The following is a 16,457-nucleotide window of genomic DNA, read 5'->3' on the forward strand; positions in this document are numbered from 1 at the left end:
CCAAGAAGAATTTTTTGTCTAAAGCTATGCACAAGCACAAGCACAAGCATAAGCACACCTTCTCTTGAAGCCTAGGGGTCTATTTATAGAGACTAGGAGAGGCCTAGAAGCTCTTGGAATTCAAGAAAAATTGTTTCTTGAGTCTTCTTGTCCAAGTAGGAGATTGAAACTTCAATCCAAGTAGGAAAAGGATTCCAAATTCATCCAGAATTGCGGCCTTTTATTGTGGGGCAATGTTGACATAGTAAACATTCGAATTGGGAAAAAGCAATTTCTGACATATTTATTGAATTTTTTTAGTAGCTTTCCAATGCCACCAATTTTATTACAATCCAATATCTGACGCAAAAGTTATGATCCAAACACTGAGACATGTGCAGAATCCAAATTTGAATCCAATCCGATTTTGAGTCTTATTGGAGAAATTTCGATTTAATATTCTCTTGATTTGATTAAACTTAACCACATCATAGAAGTCTTCTATTATGATTGGTTAAGCTTACCAATATCTTCTAGGTCTTCTCAAAGTGTGCTTTAAGCCCAAAATCAATGGAATTAATTGTATCTTTATTTAAAACTTGAAAACATTAAAACAACACAAAATCAACCAAATAACAATGCTAAGGAATTAACATATATAAGTTGAGGGGCTTGAATGTGCTACATTCGACGCTTATCACTTGAGAATTGCAATAATTCGGTATTGAATTCCTTAGTGCTTAGAGAGTTATATTTTAGAGTTATTGTGTTGACTTAGTCTCTCTTAAGCTGTTGTTGTGTGTGCTGTTGCTGCGCTGAAGTGAAGTTTATCTTAGAGGTTGGTCCTAAGGTAAAGGATTCCATTGAAGACTCCTTTAGGTAGGAGACCTGGTTGGGAGGCGTTCGTGTTGGGTTACACGTTATAGTTCAAGATACGACCACTGCATCAGGTGTATGTGAGTGCTACTGCTTTGTAACTAGCTTTGTCTTTTGAATAGTGGATATCCTGGGTTTGGCTGCCCCGGAGTGGTTTTTTTCTTAATTGAATTTGAACTTCGTCAACAAAATATTTGTCTCCTTTAAATTTTGCATTTAATATTTTGTTGTACACTGTTCACACACACAATTAATTAGAAGTCCAATAATTTTCAATTTGGAGATGTATCCCTGAGCATGACCAATCCAATGTCATCTCCTTTTGTCATGATCATGGGTGTAGAGGCTACTTCAGTGCGAAGAAGACCGCTGCAAAGATTTTGTAGTGTGGATTTTATTGGCCTATCCTATTCAGAGATGCTCACACCTATTGTACCTCGTGTGAGCGTTGCTAGAAGCTAGGGGGTATTTCAAAAAGAAATATGATGCCCCTCAACTCCATTCTGATTGTTGAGATTTTGTATGTTTGGGGCATTGATTTCATGGGACTTTCCCAAACTCCTTTGGCTATCTGTACATTCTGATTGCTGTGGACTATGTGTCCAAATGGGTGGAAGCTATCATGCAAGACCAATGACCATAGAGTTGTGGTTCAGTTTGAAAATTGAAATTTGACTTCTATCTTTAACAAGTGTGTGTCAACAGTGTGCAACAAAATATTAAATGTGAAATTAAAGGAGACAAATATTTTGTTGATGAAGTGGAAACTCAATTAAGAGGAAAACCACTCCAGGGCTGCCAAACCCAGGATATCCACTATTCAGAAGACAAAGCTAGATACATGATAGTAACACTCACATATACCTGATGCAGTGGTCGTACCTTGCTCTCTAACGTGTAACCCAACATGAACGCTTCCCAACCAGGTCTCCTACCTGAAGGGGTCTTCAATGGAATCCTTTACCTTAGGGCCGACCCCTAAGATAGACTCCACAGCTGATCAAATCACACACTGGCAAAGCTAGAGAGCTAGCAGATGTTCAATATCTCCCTAAACACCCTCTCTAAGCTGTAGAGAATTCACCACCGAATTCTATATTGAAAGCATGCCTCAAGCCTCTAATTTATAGGCTTTGGAAACCCAAAATTGAGTCAAAAATGGAGTCTGAGGCACGCGCGTCTAGACGGAATCCAGGGCCGTCCGGACGGGCTAAGTTTTTCTTGTCCGGAAAGTAGTTCTGGAATTTTCTGCAGGGTCGTCCGGATGGGAAAATATTTCCTTCCGGACGCTTCTAAGGGCCTTCCAGATGCTCAAATTACAGCTTTTTTTCCAAGCTTTCCAACGACACCAATTTCGTCCCAATCCGATATTTGAATAAAACGTTATGACCAAAATACCGGAAGGTGTCCGGACGGCTTGACAGAGCGTTCGGACGGTCAACTGCAACCGCCTCTCCAAGATAGCGCTAAAAGCTTCCATAACAAGGTCGCGTCCGAAAGGTGTTGCTCTAGCGTCCGGACGGTTACACTTAGGTTGCACGTAATTACCATAATAAGGCTTGGAGCGTCCAGACCAGGAGGATGGTCGTCCGGACGGTTGAACTGGTGCACGCAATTTCCATATATGAAGCTTGATCATCCGAACCATGAAGGCTAACGTCAGGACGGTTGAACTTGGTATGCACGTTCTTGCCTTATAGAGGACATCGTCCGGACGGTAGCAGCCATCTTCCCATAACTGTGTCTTGAGTCAGAAACTCTAATGCTTCTCAAACACTGAATGGCGTCCGGACGATATAGCCACGTCATCTGGACGGATGCACTGGAACACTGGGATCTTCTCGAACTTTGAAGAGCGTCCTGACGATTTACCATTACGTCCGGACGGATGCAATCTTGAACTATTCAAAGCTTCTGGACACTGATGGGCGTCCAGACGGAAAGTTCTCGTCGTCCGGACAGATGTTGCTGACCGATGAGCGTCCGGACGGAATACCACGTCGTCTAGACAGCTGACAGGGAACCGAAATAAACTTCCTTGAAAACTTCACAGAATCTTCTTGAAGAACATAGCCGAAGAATAGACTCTGGATAAAGAAGCATCCCTGTGAAAGCAGCAAAATTACATAGAAGTGATTTTGTCCAACAGAATGCAGCCAACACAAAAACTAACACAGTTTTTGAAAGACACTATCTTTGCTAGTTTTGGTACCCCTCGAGCAATTATTAATGATGGAGGTAAGCATTTCTGCAACAAGATTTTTGAGCAGTTGATGAAGAAGTATGTTGTAAAGCCCAGTAATTTCAAGCTCTTAAGAAATCATTGATGTTATTGAGGAGACAATATCCACAGGTTTTTTATAAGTAAAGCTAAAGTTGTTTTGAAAAATTAAAAGATCAAAACCTAAAAATCCTTAAAAACCTAAAAGTAACATTTAAGCTTTAAACTTTGATTGAACTGAAAACAAGTCAAACGAACTCAGATTTAGATAATTCAAAAACCGTTGTGCTTACAAAAGAAAGATCTATCGTGTGACAAAAGTTAGTAAAAAGTCCACCAGTTTCTTTTTGACTCGAGCCTAAATGACCCAACTGTCCATATTAAATGAAAAACTGTCAAGAAAAATATCTCCATGCTTCTAGAAACATTTATGTATAAAAAACAAGAGTAATGATGGAAGGATAGAATATCTCAAGAGTAATCATGAAAAGAAGAAAAAATCAATAAAGCAAGTGTGAACGCAGAAAGTGGATAAAAGATATTTTGGCTTTATAGACAGAAACTTTGACTTGATTAGAACTAAGTCAAAACGAACTCGAAATGGGATGAACCAAAAGAGAAAATGTTTCTCATGAAGTCCTCTATCTACCCTCAAAATTTCACGTCAATCGGAGTCGGTTTGACTATTGAAATAATTCTCGGAGTAGGCTGCCCTCTAGTTGGACGAAAATTCTAAAATCCAAATAAATAATAAAGTAAGGACTAGTTTGCAAGACATTATCCAATAAGCTAATTCTTTTATTACATTTTGCACCTTAATACCCCTACTTTCCCCCTATAAATAAGCATGCAAGGCTCTTTGTTTTTTCACACAAATCCTAGACAACTTTCAAGAAAGCTTTGGTTTGGTTTTCTCTCCCTTTTTCTCTCCTTCTACCACACAACCACTTTGGTGTTCTTGAAGTTATTTTTCTCTTCAAAATCAAATTGGTAAGTAAATCTTGACACCTCTTCCTTCCTATTTGATTTCATTACTTGTGTATTTATTACTATAGAGTTGGTTTGACCACTCATATTTTATTATTTATTTGCACTCCTACAAAGTGGCTCTGCCGCTAATTTTCCTATTCTTTTGTATATTTATTTTATAATTTATTGCATAGTTACAGTATGGTATCAGAGCAGTTCGCTCAGGTGACCATCAGAATTGACCTAGTTAGAAACTAGGGCATAACCAAGAGCTACTTTTAATAAACGATTTTATAAGCCACATAAAACTTTGTTTGAAGAATGTAATGTTAAGTTAGAAATAATAGTAAATGAATAATTATAGAACTGTAGAAGCATCAGTTTTGTTTAAATATGCTATGTACCCTAAGTGAAATAAAAACTTTTGTGTGCAATATCTCTTTGTAAGAATTAGAGAATGATTAGCTTTTGAAACTAATCAATATGTATCTATGTGATTAGATGTGTTGTATTGTATTTAAATTAATTATATTTTTTAATTAATCTAATGCGATGGTACAGAATTATGGCACCTCGACGTTACCCCGTTTGTAACGAAACTACGGAAACCATCGTCAAGGCAACCGTGATGACGAATTCCCACCTCCACCTCCACCATTTAATGATGGAGTGAATCCGGCCTTAGCTCAATTTATGGCTGAAACTACTAGGCAGTTTGCCGAAGTAGTGGCAAGAATTCCACAGCCTGCTGGCAGATTGGAACAAGTAGGTTGCTCTCTACTTGATTTTGCTAGCCAGCAATTTCGTCTATTTGATGGAAAACAAGGATCGTTAGTAGCTGAAGCCTAGATTACGGATATCCAGCTATTGCATGAGACACTTGGCTGTACTAATGAGCAAAAGGTTAGGTATATAGGACTAAGGATAACTGAAAAAGCTACAAGATGGTGGAAGTCTAAGAAAGGACTCTTAGGAATAGAGTTGGGACGTGGAGTTGCTATCCCTTCAGATAGGTTTGTAGAAGAATTCAATGGGCGCTTCTTTCCAAGGGCACAAAGGCAATTGCGGGCCATCGAATTCCAGAATCTGGTACAAGGCGCTATGACGGTAGAGCAATATTCCTCTAGGTTTATTGAACTAGCAAGGTTTGGCCTCAACCTAATCCTTGATGAAGAAACAAAGGCAGAACGTTTCGAAAATGGCCTTAATCCTCGTATTAAGGAGAGAGTCATGTGTCATGAAATTAGAGACTTTGCCAAATTGGTCGATATAGCATCAGTTGCTGAAAAAGGAATGCGCGAATCATCCGCCGCTTACGAACTGAAGACGCGAGCAGCATCACAGGTGTCATACGCATCCAAACGACCTGCACTTGGTAGTGGAAGCAGGCCAGCTGAGAAGAGAAATTTCCCTCCTACAGTAGGGAATCAAACGCTTACATGCCATAAGTGTGGGAAGGTGCATGTTGGAGAGTGCAAGGCTAATGAACCAAACTACTTCAGGTGTGGTCAATTTGGCCACTTCAAGAGGAATTGTCCACTAGATGCCCCAGGAGGATCCCGACCTCCAGGAAGCAACTTCCCACCAAGGCAATCTGCCCAAGTGAGGGTGTATACTTTAACTCCGGTTGAGGTAGACGAAGAAGAAGAACGAGGTTTTAACGATGTTGTGACAGGTACCATCTTTTTGTTTGGTATCCTTGCGTGTACTCTTTTTGATTCAGGAGCTACACATTCATTCATTTCTGAAGCATACATTAAATTACGTCATGTTAGCACACGACCTTTAGTACAAAATCTTACGGTTGAAACCCCTGGACGAAAGAAAGTCGTATGCGATAAAATGGTAGAGAACTGTCCAATCGTTATAAAAGGAAGGAACTTACCCATCAATCTATCAGTGTTTAAATCTCTAGGATATGATGTAATCCTAGGCATGGACTGGTTATCAAAGTATTATGCAAGTATAAATTGTAGAGAGAAGGTAGCCGTTTTTCAATTGCTAGGTGTTGAAAGATTTAAATTCAACGGATCTTCTACGTGAGCCACTCCACTACTACTTTTCGCAATACAAGCTACAAGGAATATACGACAAGGAGCATCAGCGTTCTTAGCTTATCTGACGGTAAAACCAGAAGCTGTGCGTACGTTGGAAGATATTCCAGTGGAGTACGATTACCCAAACGTATTTGCCGAGGTTGTGATAGGATTGCCACCTGATCATGAGATTGAGTTTACCATTGACTAGATCCCAGGAACTCAACCCATTCACAAAACACCTTATCGCATGGCGCCCGATGAGTTGAAAGAGCTAAAGAAACAACTCCAAGAACTTTTGGACAGAGGATTCATACGCCCAAGCTTATCAACATGGGGAGCACCAGTATTGTTCGTTAGGAAGAAAGATGGGACTATGCGGCTATGCATAGACTACTGGGAGCTGAATTGCGTTACCATAAAGAATAAATATCCTCTACCAAGGATTGATGACTTATTCGACCAACTAAAGGAAGCCAAGGTATTCTCAAAAATCGACCTTCGATCGGGATACCATCAACTTAAGGTAAAGGAAGAAGATGTACAAAAGACGGCGATTCGAACGAGGTATGGCCATTACGAATTCCTAGTCATGCCTTTTGGGGTGACTAACGCACCTTCGGTATTTATGGATCTAATGAATCTTGTTTTCCATATGTACTTCAATTTGTTCGTAGTTGTGTTTATTGATGATATTTTAATTTACTCGACTAATCATCAAGAGCATGGAGAGCATTTGAAAACAGTACTAAATGTTCTAAGGGAAAAGCAGTTATTTGCTAAACTCAAGTAGTGCGAATTTTGGATGGAGAAAGTTTCATTCTTAGGGCACGTTATCTCAAAAGATGGTGTGGCAGTTGATCCTAGCAAAGTTGAGGTTGTCGTCAACTGGGAGCAACCAACCAACGTCCATGAAATCCGTAGCTTTCTTGGATTGGCAGGTTACTACCGAAGGTTTGTAGAGGTTTTTCCAATCTTTCTGGCTCTTTGACTGCCCTTACTAAGAAGAATGCTCATTTTCAATGGAACGATAAATGCAAAGCAAGCTTTCAAGAGCTGAAAAAGAGGTTAGTATCTGCACCTGTCCTTGTACTACCAAGAGAATCTGAGAAATTTGTAGTTTTTAGTGATGCATCTCTTAAAGGGCTAGGGTGTGTGCTAATGCAGCAAGATAAAGTTATAGCTTACGCCTCTAGACAGTTAAAGGACCATGAGAGAAACTATCCCACTCATGACCATGAACTAGCGGCTGTAGTTTTTGCTTTAAAAATTTGGAGACATTATCTTTTTCGTGAGAAGGTAGAAATTTATACTGATCATCAAAGTCTAAAATATATCTTCTCGCAAAAAGAATTGAACATGAGGCAGCGTAGGTGGTTAGAATTGTTAAAAGACTACGATTGTTATATTCCATACCATCTAGGGAAAGCAAATGTAGTTGTTGACGCTTTGAGTAGGAAATCACTGAGCGCATCGACAAACTCAACGCCTACCCCTAATCAACTTGCCAAGCAATTGGGAATGATCCAACTGGATGTAGCGCCAAGCGTGAAGGATGCCTTACTAGCAGCTCTTATTATCAGTCCGTTAACTACTGACAGGATTAAGATTGCTCAAGAGAATGACCTAGGGTTGCAACAACTGAAGGAGAAGGCGAGCCAGGGTAAAGCTCCAGGTTTCTATTTCACAGAAGATGACGTTTTAAGAACAGGTGATGACAGAATTGTCATACCCAATGATCCAGAATTGAGAAGGGACATACTCAATGAAGCACATAAAACTAGGTACCCTGTACACCTGGGAAGTACAAAAATGTACCAGGATTTGAAAAAGGGATTTTGGTGGCAGGGAATGAAGCATGATATCGCAGAATATGTAGCGCAATGCCCTACTTATCAACAAGGAAACGCAAAACACCAAAGACCAGCCGGTCCACTCCAACCTCTCAACGTGCCAGAATGGAAATGGGATCAAATTGCAATGGACTTCGTTGTAGGTTTGCCAAAAACACTCAATGGGCATGATGATATTTGGGTTGTTATTGACAGACTTACGAAAAGTGCTCATTTCATCCCTATCAAAGTCACTGACCCTGTTCCTAAGTTGGCAGAATTATATATAAGAGAGATTGTCAGACTACATCGAATACCTGCATCTATTGTATCTAACCGTGATGCGCGATTCACCTCTCGATTCTGGCAATGTTTGCAAGATGCAATTGGGACAAAGCTAACTCTTAGCACGGCATACCATCCTCAAACTGATGGCCAATCGGAAAGAACCATTCAAATTTTGGAAGATATGCTGAGACTTTGCGTGTAGGACTTTAAGGGTAAATGGATTCAATATTTACCGTTAGTTGAGTTTGCCTATAACAACAGTCTTCAGGCAACTATTGGAATGGCTCCATACGAAGCGCTTTATGGACGGAAATGCAGATCACCACTATATTAGGATGAAGTTGGGGAAAGGCAGCTAGTAGGACCGAAGATAATCCAGGATACTAAAGACAAGGTTACCCTGATTCGAAAACGGATGCTGGCTGCACAGAGTTGCCAAAAGAGTTATGCTGATACAAGACGATGTAAGCTAGAATTTGAAGTTGGTGACCAAGTATTCCTGAAGGTATCACCAATGAAGGGAGTCATGCGGTTCGGTAAAAAGGGAAAGCTAAGTCCAAGGTATGTCGGTCCCTTTTTAGTGACGGAAGTCGTATGTCCGGTCGCCTATAGAGTCAAATTACCATCTAACCTAGCCGGTGTACACGACGTATTCCATGTTTCCACGCTACGAAAATACGTGCACGACCCGTTACACGTGATAGACTTTGAACCTTTACAAGTTCAAGCAGATTTGAAATATGAAGAGAAGCCGGTGCAGATCTTGGATCGGAAAGTACAACAACTGAGGACAAAGACAATACCACTAGTAAAAGTTCTATGGCAGAACCATGATGTAGAAGAAGCTTCTGGGGAGTTAGAACAAGAGATAAGAAGCAAATACCCGTATCTATTCCCGTGAGCCATTTTGAAGTAGGTATGTTTAATACTTTCGTGATTTATGACGTAGTATTTATAATTAAATAACTTTTACTTACTATACGGTAGTAATTGTCTTTAATACAGTTTGCGAGTAGTAACTATGGAAACATGCCGTAGTCGGTATGTCGAGCCAATAAAATAGATCATGGTACTATATAAAACCAAATACCCAGGTAAAGATAGTATGATTTGGAAAACATTATTTTCTTACACCCCTTTTTATAATTGTCAAAAATCATGGAGTTAAAATAAAGTTGAAAACTCTGTACATCAAACCGTACCTTAAGATCAACTAGAGAGAGAGTTACCTTAGTCTTCCACTAAGCCATGTCTCAGTGACTTTGAAGATGATTAAGGTAAGTAACATCTCTGCTTGAAATTTTTCTTACTTAGTGTAAATTTTTTCTTTTGGCATAACTTAGTTTACAAATTTCGGGAACGAAATTCCAATAAGGTGGGTAGGATGTAACGCCCAATAATTTCAAGCTCTTAAGAAATCATTGATATTGTTGAGGAGACAATATCCATAGGTTTTTTATAAGCAAACCTAAAGTTGTTTTGAAAAATTAAAAGATCAAAACCTAAAAACCCTTAAAAACCTAAAAGTAACATTTAAGCTTTAAACTTTGATTGAACTGAAAACAAGTCAAACGAACTCATATTTAGATAACTCAAAACCCGTTGTGCTTACAAAAGAAAGATCTATCGTGTGGCAAAAGTTAGTAAAAAGTCCACCAGTTGACTTTTTAACTCGAGCCTAAATAACCCAACTGTCATTATTTAACGAAAAACTGTCAAGAAAAATATCTCCATGCTTCTAGAAACATTTATGTATAAAAAACAAGAGTAATGATTAAAGGATAGAATATCACAAGAGTAATCATGAAAAGAAGAAAAAATCAATAAAGCAACTGTGAACGCAGAAAGTGGATAAAAGATATTTTGGCTTTATAGACAGAAACTTTGACTTTATTGGAACTAAGTCAAAACGAACTCGAAATGGGATGAACTAAAAAGAGAAAATGTTTGTCATGAAGTCCTCTATCTACCCTCAAAATTTCACGTCAATCGGAGTTGGTTTGACCATTGAAATAATTCTCGGAGTAGGCTGCCCTCTAGTTGGACGAAAATTCTAAAATCCAAATAAATAATAAAGTAAGGACTAGTTTGCAAGACATTATCCAATAAGCTAATTCTTTTATTACATTTTGCACCTTAATACCCCTACTTTCCCCCTATAAATAAGTAAGCAAGGCTCTTTGTTTTTTCACACAAATCCTAGACAACTTTCAAGAAAGCTTTTGTTTTGGTTTTCTCTCCCTTTTTCTCTCCTTCTACCACACAACCACTTTGGTGTTCTTGAAGTTATTTTTCTCTTCAAAATCAAATTGGTAAGTAAATCTTGATACCTCTTCCTTACTATTTGGTTTCATTACTTGTGTATTTATTACTACAAAGTTGGTTTGACCATTCATATTTTATTATTTATTGCGTTACTACAGAGTTGGTTTGACCACTCATATTTTATTATTTATTGGGTTACTTCAAAGTTGGTTTGACCACTCATATTTTATTATTTATTTGCACTCCTACAAAGTGGCTCTGTCGCTAATTTTCCTATTCTTTTGTATATTTATTTTATAATTTATTGCATTCCTACAAAGTGGCTCTGCTGCTAATTTTCCTATTCTTTTGTATATTTATTTTATAATTTATTTCATTCCTACAAAGTGGCTTTGCCTCTAATTTTCTTATTCCTTTGTATATTTATTTTATAATTTATTGCATTCCTACAAAGTGGCCCTGCTGCTAATTTCCCTATCTCTTTACATATTTTAGCATTTGCATTCCTACAAAAGACTTATAAGTAATTACCTTTTAATTGATAACTAAAAACGATGAGTAAAGTGATGTAAAAATATACACAGTTTTTAATATTAGAAAAATGACTGATGTATATATCATCTTCTTTGAATATATTTGTTACAGAAAAAGAGCTAAGAAACTGCACCAAGGAGAGTAAGTATGGATGTACTTACTGAGGAATGATTCTATGTTTCATTAGGATTGTGTGGTGTGTGTTCATTGCATGTGGTTGTTCATGCATTGCATATTGTGTCCAATTAATATAACGGCTGATGAGATAGCCATCAACAAGCTGATGTAGTAGCAAGTGGAAGGAAGGCTAATCAGTGGATCCAGGGGGTTCGTAGTGACCCAGGGGAGTCCGAAGTCCTAATATATAACTAATGCTAGAACTGCTAAGATTCCAGTAAAAACAGGTAAGACTTTAAGTGTGAGGCAAAGGACATGAACGGGTTCGGATAACCTAAGAACGAGAGGTCTAAAGTAAGATGATCATAGAACAACAAACTAAATGGTTACTACGATGCATATTCATACAACCTTTGCATTTGTATTATTTATGAACTGTTATTAATCTGATGGAAACTTAGTTATGAAAATGGATGACTCACTTGTTTGTCTATGTAAATATGATGACGTCATATTTGCATAGTTACTGATGCAGATCTGGAGAATGAAGGCATGGACCCATATGCTAGTTTTGATGGTTTTTGAAACCATTATCGAACTATTATGTGCTAGCATAGAAATTACTAGTTGTATTTATGTGTGTCTTGTTTTATGGCATGTAAGTATTTATAATGATGTCATGTTTGGCATGTTTTATGTTATATGCTTATGTGCCGTCTTTGGCACTAATTTTGATGCACCTAGTGTGCATATGGCATGTAAAGATAAACCTAAGTAACTTTTAATAAACTACCGAGGTATTTCAGTCAGCTCTAATGTGTTATGCTATCAATTCCTAAGTCTTTAGAAGAAAAAAATATATTCCGCTGCGAGAGTTTATCTCTGATGTAGTAATGTCACGTGGAAACCGGAGGTTTCTGCTTACGAATTTGCATGCTCAAATTCGGTGCATTACATATTTCACCACACATAAGGTTGCCACTCCATATCACCCTTAAACGAGTGGTCAAGTGGAGATTTCAAATCAAGAGATCAAGAGGATTTTGGAAAAGACTTTGAACCCTTCAATGAAAGATTGGTCTCTTCGTTTGAATGATGCACTGTGGGCTTATCATACAGCTTTTAAGACCTCGATTGGTATGTCACCTTATCGTCTTGCGTACAACAAAGCATGTCATCTTTCAGTGGAGTTAGAGCATAGAGCATACTGGGCCATCAAGCAGTTGAACTTTGACCTCAAGAAGGCTAACTCACAGAGGAAGCTCGAACTCAATAAATTAGAGGAGTTGAGGAATGATGCTTATGATTGTGCAAAGTTGTACAAGGCACAAATGAAGAAGGCTCATGACCAGAGCATTGTGAGACGATCTTTTGAATCGAGTCAAAAAGTCCTTTATAATTCACGTTTGCATCTTTTTCGAGGGAAGCTCCGATCTCGATGGACAGGCCCATTTACTGTTCAATCAGTTTTTCCTCATGGGGCCATTAAGATTGAGGATCCAAAGAATGGTACTACTTTCAAGGTTAATGAAAAAAAACTGAAACCATTCTTGGAGTTGCAGAGCCCGGAGGTAGAGACGACCATTTTGGAGGATCCAAGTTGCACGTAGTGATTGTTGTCAGTTGTGGAAAGTTTGGCTGAAGACTAAAAACTTAATACTTGTAGGAGGCAACCCTCATTATTTTCCTTATCATTTGATCATGTTTGTTGTGATTTTCAGGATAGTGTCTACCGTCCAAGTTTGGGGGAGCGTTCTCTTATGTTGTGCTCGACTTGCATCGCCCATTCGATATTGTATTTCTGGTCACATTGGGGACAATGTGTCGTTTTAGTTTGGGGGTGGGGTAGACATTTCTGTTTGTTCTTTTTGTTGTTATTTTTATTGTTTTTGTGTATAATTAAAAAAAATTAAAATTGTGTTATGTTGTTGATTAAGCATGATTACATCTTACTGTGGTTTGCATCTCATTGGTTTGTTTAACATGTTAAACATTGTATGTCGTTAAAAATCTAAAATCTTTTGACCCATTTGTTGGATTAGAGAGACTTCACGTGTTTGAATTGTTTATCACTAGCACTTTAGCATAGGGTCTGTGAGGTATGAGATTTAATTTGAGAATGTGTCTTGAGATTAGTATGATGACATATTGATGAAACCTTGGCTTAATAATAATAATAATAATAAATTAATAGTAATAACAATAATATAATATAGAATAATATTATCAATTTGAGTTCTCATTGAGTGACCAGGCCTCTTATCTCACTAAGCATTAAGTGTTTGCGTAAAAGGATGAGAATTTCAAGTTGGTTGATTGTATGGCTAGTTTGGCTTTGTAACCTTTTTGACTTGAGTAATTAAGCCCTTAGGGATGTTTCTACATCTAGTGCCCTAAAACCATCTGGTTTGGGAGTCACTGACCCAATACTCGTTACATAAGTCAATCAGAAAGCTTAGGAGAGTCAAGTGTTGCACAACCTACACAATATATATATTGCATATTTTGATTTAAGCCTTGGTTATTTTCATCTAATAGAATTCTTGTAAGTCTTTGGGTACACATGCTTTGAGAAAAGTTGAAACCTCACGAGTCTATGTTAATCACACCTTACACTTATTTGAACAAGTGTTGTCTCAATATTCCAGCTATGAGTTAATTGATTATTTTTGTCCTCTTGATGTGATGTTCATTTTGTTAAACATGCTCATGATGTATGAATCATGTGTTTGTGTGGAGATTTTTGCTTGATTGACAATATAGTACTTCAATGTTTGTGGGTATTATTTCTGGCAAACCCTTATGAGACTTCACTCGCCACTAGGGAGTGCTAAGGGTTTAAAAGGCTTCTTAAATATGCTAAATGCAATCGTCTCTCCCACGACAGTGGATTTATGTTTTATGTTTTGATTTTGTTTTATTAAAGGACTAGCAAAGTTTGGGGGTATTTGATGAGTGCCAAACAATGTATATTTGAACCCCTTAATTTGCACTTGTTAAGATTTTAGTTTTGTTATTTTCTAATATTTTTGGTTAGTTTTGGTATTTTAGTATTTTGTAGATCATTGAAAGAAAATGGCGGTATTTTTGTGGATTGACAAAGGAAAGAAATATTGGGGAGAAGAAAATATAAATGAAGAGGAAATAAGAGGAGCAAATTTGAAAAGAATATTTTGTCTTGAATAAGCGCAGTTCCAGTAGCTCTTTACATGTTATTTTCCAGCTTGGCAACACAATATAGACCAAGGCGATTTTCTCTAAGAAAAGAACCGAACATACTCGATCTAATTAGCGCAAATGGAGTGCGTTACTTTTAGGACCAAGCCAAGACATTTTTTCCATAACTATAGCATCAAGAAGTGAGAGGAATTTTCCTTGCACGTGGTTGTGCAGAACATAAAGAGAGGGATTTTATTTCCTTAACAAAGAGACATGCAAACCTTAAGAACCAAGAGACATTCAAGTTATTCCCTTAAGGGTGGCACCAAATTGACCAAAAAGGACCATCAATTCTCCAAGCTATCTAGCGTGCACCGAATCCATGCAAAATGGGGTAGCACACGTCTTTCTCAAGGATTGAAGCAGCACATTAATTCCTTAATAAGGAAAAATGTAACACTGGCTGGCTCTTCCCCAAAAGACAAAAAAATAGGAAGACAAGTTCTCTTTCTTTTGGAAGGCAATGCCCAAAAGTCTTTGCAAGCAAAAGGAACATATATATATATATATAGAAGACACAAGCTGACTTGCAGGATTCAGTAGAAATTTCGAAAATTTGAAGACCAGAGGCACCATTTTTTAGCTTGTTTTAAAAACGTAGCTTTTCTTAATAAAAGGGTAGAGACACCTGTAGAATAGAAGTTCTTTTCTTGTAAAAAAATTAGTCCAGAACATGATTGGAGGGTAGATCCAGTTCATTCTGGTTTTGTTCTTATTCAAGTTTTATTTTGCAAGTTTCTATTCTTTTCTTTTTTTTTTCTTTTTTTTTCTTTTTTTCTTTTAGAACCCAGTTCTTTTCTGTTGAAATCCAGTTCACGCTGGTTTGTTTCTTCAGCAATCAGTAGTTTTTTTTTTCTTTCATTTTATCTTCTGTAGACGTGCATGGTGAGAGGCATAAAACTCTTGAGTTTTGTTTTGTTCTTTTCGTCCCAGCAGTAGAATAGATATTTTCCCCTTTTCTGTAACTAAGACTAGCAACTCTTTTCCTTTTGCAACTTTTACTTAGTAAGTCTCTTTAAGATTTATGCTTTGAATTCAAGGATTTGTGGTATTTGTAGTCACGAGAGGTGAACATCCTCAACTAAGATTGAGGATGAAACCTCACCATTGATAACACACACATTCTTGTTATGCTATTTGTACAATCCGATGTTTATTGAAGTATTATTCAAGTCTTATTTATTTTACTGATTTATGTCTTTAAATTGAATGTTTATTTATTGAAAAAGTTAGATATTTAATGTGTTTCAACCGATGGACACATCGATTTATTTGATTGAGAGAGGATATCCATTGTGATTTGTTTAGCAAACGGATATGATGAATGATTTGATTTCAAATGGGTACTCATTGTGATTTATTTTTGAGTTAGATTCATTAAATGATTTAACATATATTGTTACGAAACTTAGATAATGAACAAAGTTTAAATGTTTATCGGGTGTACAAATAAAGTTCAAGAGTGTGTTGTTTGATTTGGTTAGGTGGATTCTAAAACCTTAGTACTTTTTTATCATTTGTTCTTTATCAGCTTTAATTTTAGTTCGTTATTATGCACAAAAATTTGGAACTAGGTTAACATAGGATTAGTTTAAATAGAGATTAATTTTTGCAATACAATTCTCTATGGATTCGACCTTGTAATTGCACACACTATATTGCAAACGATTTGTACGCTTGCGAGTACTTTAAAACACACAACAATGCACCCCAAATAGAGAGAGAATAGAGCTTCAGATTATGAAGAGAAAATAGAGAAGAGAGAGCAAGAGAACCAAGAGAGAGTTTGAGAGAATTAAGAGAAAATTGAGGAAGAAAGAGTTGTGAAATGGACGTGAGGTTGGGTTCCTATTTTATAGGTTTTTGGATGGTCAAGATCGTCCCATTTTGATCGCATCTAATGGTTAAAAATGATTGGAATCATATATTTTGATAAAAATTGAAATACAGGTGTTCGGGTGATGTTACTACCATTTGATGAAGAAGGTTGATTGATCGATACACTGTTCACACAGGGTTATCTTTTATTTTGTGTCCATCGATTGACACACTGTTCATCCAAATTTTCTTTTATTTAAATCTCTTAATAAATTAGACCTATTATTATATTTTATTTTATCT

General features: G+C 37.2%; 2 protein-coding genes across 2 annotated transcripts; both read left to right on the forward strand.

Annotated features, from left to right (window-relative positions):
• The first annotated feature begins 8,616 nt into the window (after nt 1-8,616).
• Nucleotides 8,617-9,102, forward strand: LOC133858254 (uncharacterized). The gene has a single exon (XM_062293686.1). The coding sequence runs from the start codon at nt 8,617-8,619 to the stop codon at nt 9,100-9,102; it is 486 nt and encodes a 161-aa protein (XP_062149670.1).
• Nucleotides 9,103-12,184: 3,082 nt separating this feature from the next.
• On the forward strand, nt 12,185-12,727 carry LOC133858264 (uncharacterized). The gene has a single exon (XM_062293697.1). The coding sequence runs from the start codon at nt 12,185-12,187 to the stop codon at nt 12,725-12,727; it is 543 nt and encodes a 180-aa protein (XP_062149681.1).
• The last annotated feature ends 3,730 nt before the right edge of the window (nt 12,728-16,457 follow it).

This window comes from Alnus glutinosa, chromosome 1, assembly GCF_958979055.1.
Source record: "Alnus glutinosa chromosome 1, dhAlnGlut1.1, whole genome shotgun sequence".
Taxonomy (NCBI): domain Eukaryota; kingdom Viridiplantae; phylum Streptophyta; class Magnoliopsida; order Fagales; family Betulaceae; genus Alnus; species Alnus glutinosa.

Excerpts from the sequence above, each read along its gene's own strand:
- LOC133858254 (XM_062293686.1), top strand. The coding sequence starts at position 8,617 with ATGCTGGCTGCACAGAGTTGCCAAAAGAGTTATGCTGATACAAGACGA.
- LOC133858264 (XM_062293697.1), top strand. The coding sequence starts at position 12,185 with ATGAAAGATTGGTCTCTTCGTTTGAATGATGCACTGTGGGCTTATCAT.